At 45.1% G+C, this 3,387-nt stretch overlaps 1 protein-coding gene across 2 annotated transcripts in view; it reads left to right on the plus strand.

Moving 5' to 3' along the window:
* The window catches only part of SEPTIN1 (septin 1), an 8,047-nt gene continuing 4,660 nt past the window's right edge, over window positions 1-3,387 (plus strand). The window contains exons 1-4 of one of the 2 annotated variants that reach the window (XM_044657401.1): window positions 1-42; window positions 320-410; window positions 539-625; window positions 1,033-1,156. In XM_044657401.1, coding sequence (XP_044513336.1) covers window positions 40-42; window positions 320-410; window positions 539-625; window positions 1,033-1,156 — 305 coding nt within the window. In that variant the 5' untranslated portion in view covers window positions 1-39. The remainder of the gene's footprint in view (window positions 43-319; window positions 411-538; window positions 626-1,032; window positions 1,157-3,387) is intronic. The other variant, XM_044657402.1, reaches the window with a different exon arrangement.

Consider the following 3,387-nt stretch of genomic DNA (forward strand, 5'->3'; position numbering starts at 1 on the left):
GGGGAACTGAACCAGGTGCAGTGAGAGGACAACAGGACCATGGTAAGCCCTTCTTGGGAAGTCTGGCATCTTTAGCATCCCTCCTGACACCTCACACACCTACTGCTATATTCCTTAAGTTGATCCTTAAGATGATATGACTGTACTGCCCAGTCCTCAGGCTCTAGCTTTCATCCACCTTCCCACTAGCTTTCTAACATCCCCCACCCATCCCTCTCCCCAGTAACCTCTTCTCTCTCTCGATGCTATGTGTGCTCTCCACCCCATCTTTCCTCTAACTTGCAGCCTCCTCACCCCCCACATCCTCTTTCCACAACAGGACAAAGAATATGTGGGCTTCGCAGCCCTGCCCAGTCAGCTTCACAGAAAGTCTGTGAAAAAAGGATTTGATTTCACCCTAATGGTGGCAGGTGAGAAGTCTGGGGTCTGAGAGTCAGGGTGGGAAACTTCTCTTTAGAAACACAAGGTCGGGCAGGCCTGGGGTAGGGAGACAGTCCTTTTTATTTTGTCCTTGATCCTGCCTGATTGATCCCATTAGGGGAGTCAGGCCTGGGAAAGTCAACACTTATCAACAGCCTCTTCCTTACTGATCTCTACAAGGACCGACTGATACCTGATGCCAATGGTGAGTAAAGGGCCTCTGGCTGGGTTATGATGTTGTTCTCCCTCTCTGGCCTCCCAGTGTCCCTCAGACTGGTTCCTTTCTTGACATTTCAGCCTGTCTTATCAAGCTCTCCTTCTCTCTCATCGAGGTTGGTTGTCCTGTAATGGTCAACCTGGGGTGGGAGACAGACTGAGAAATCCAGTCTTACTTCAAGATGGGGACACCATCCATCCCTAGTTCCCCTCTCCCTTAGCCTTTCCCTTTCCCGTTCCCTTCAAGGGACATTCCACTCTCCTAAGTCTCTGTCCCTTTTCTCTCTTTGTTCTTTTCTGCTACCGTCTCTCTTCCTTCCTGGTACCTTCCCTCCCAAACGCATCCTCTTTTCCTTTCTGAGATCTTCCCTCTACCCCTGTCCTGCCCTGGTATAGCTCGCCAGAACCAGACCCTGACCATTGAGCGCAGGGGTGTGGAGATTGAAGAGGGAGGAATCAAAGTGAAGCTCACCTTGGTGGACACCCCAGGTTTTGGCGATGCTGTGGACAATGGAGACTGGTGAGACTGGGGGACAGAGAACATGGGCCATAAGGAGAAGGCTCTGACCCATAGCAAATACCTTCAACATTGAAGATGATGAATTAATCCAATTAGATTGATTTGATTTGACAGCCTGGCCTTATACACAGGCTCTTAGAGAAGGGAAGGATTGGAAAGGAAGAGGATGCTGAAAGGGAGTGAGCTTTCAAATCCTTAGAACTGAAGTTGCTATCCACAGATCCTGACAGATTTCAGAGCATTAGTGAAATTTGAATGGCCTGGGTGGGTGGAGTTGCATTTTCATTTTAATATGATTAGCTTCCTTTGTAAGCTTATATGTTTTATTTTATGCATTTAAAAATATTATTCTAGGAGGCAGCTAGGTAGCTCAGTGGATTGAGAGTCAGGCCTAGAGACAGGAGGTCCTAGGTTCAAATTCGGCCCCAGACACTTCCCAGCTTTGTGACCCTGGGCAAGTCACTTGACCCCCCCCTCCCCATTGCCCACCCTTGCCACTCTTCCACCTAGGAGCCAATACACAGAAGTTAAGGGTTTAAAAAACAAAACAAAACAAAACAAAACAAAAATACTATTCTGTGAAGAGATACATGGACTTTACCAGAATGCCAAAGGTGTAAGAGACACGAAAAAACTTAAGAACCCTTGGCTCACAACTTGTCCATGAAGTTTTCCACAATCTCCTCAGACATACCTAATGGGCATTCTTTTCAGATTTTTCATTATACATAGTAGATCTTATTTGCACTTATCACAATCTCTTTTGCAACTATTTGTATACATGATTTTATTCTCCAACAGATATTTTTTTTAATCTAACTGTGAATCTTGCAAAGCACCTTGCATTTGTTTTTGTTATTGCACTTGTATTTGTTAAATATCTATGAGATTAAAAAAAAAAAAAGAGTCTTTGGCATAGGATAACCATGGGAAGGTATGGCAAGAAGGAGAATGAAGGGGAAGAACAATAGGAAAAGAAGTGGGGGAGTCACAGAGAGGGGAGCTTGGGTTCAGCTTTTCTTTCCGTGTCATTGTCTCCCTTGGGTTTTCCTGGTTTAGAATCCCCAAATGGAAGATAAGGGTTATCAACCAGGAGATGTTGGACATCTGATCTGGATACAATCTGGTTTGGGAATATGGGGATGGCAGGATAGGTGCCCCCATGTTCAACCATGGAAAGAAACCAATTTGACTCCTTTATCAGGACCACCAAGGATTATATCCATTATTCTGGACCTTTTGGTATAGTGGGGTGGAAGGGATTAGTGAGCAAATCTAGAAATCTGAGGGGCTCAGAATGAGCTCAGTTTCTTTGACCCATGCATATCCAGTATTGAAACTCTCCTGGAAGAAAGATCAAAGATAAATCCAATCTGTTTCAACCCCTATCTTGAGGGTCTTCTTCATATTCCCAAATCTCTCCAGTGACGGAGATTCTGGTAGTCTCCTATTCTAGGGTCAAAAGTGCTTCTTGTTCAGTTGTTTCTAGCTCTTTGTGACCCCATTTGGGGTTTTTATGGCAAAGATACTGGAATGATTTGCCATTTCTTCTCTAGATCATTTTTTGCTGATGAGAAACTAAGGTCAGCAAGGTTAAGTGACTTGCCCAGGGTCACACAACTAGGAAATATCTGAGGTCATATTTGAACCCAGGACCTAGCTATAAATCCAATAAACCACCTACCTGCCCTCTTATCCATTCACTTTCAACCCCGAAAGATTCCCTACTTTCCTTGCCCAGGGTCGAGCAGTTAGTAAGTGCGGACTGATTTGAACTCAGGAAGATGATGAGTCTTTCTGATTCCAGGCCTAGCACTCTGTCTACTATATCTCCTAGCCATTTGTGTCCAGCCCTCTATAATGGAGAACATTGAGGGACAGCTAGAGAAAGATGACTCAGTGGTTAAAGAACTAGGTCTGGAGATGGGAGATTCTGAGTTCAAATATGACCTCAGATATTTGCTAGCTGTATTACTCTGGGCAAGTCACTTAACACCAGTTGTGCTCTTCTTCTTTGAAATAGATACTTAGTACCAATTCTAAGATATGAGCTATAGGTTGAGGGAGAGAGACAGAGAGAGAGAGAGAGACAGAGACAGAGAGAGAGAGAGAGACAGAGAGAAGAGGGGAGAGAGAGACATTGAGATAGAGAGAGGAGGGGAGGGGGAGAGAGAGAGACATTGAGGTGGGGGGGAGAGAGAGAGAGAGAGAGAGAGAGAGAGAGAGAGAGA

The sequence above is a fragment of the Gracilinanus agilis genome, chromosome 1 (genome assembly GCF_016433145.1).
Source record: "Gracilinanus agilis isolate LMUSP501 chromosome 1, AgileGrace, whole genome shotgun sequence".
Taxonomy (NCBI): Eukaryota; Metazoa; Chordata; class Mammalia; order Didelphimorphia; family Didelphidae; genus Gracilinanus; species Gracilinanus agilis.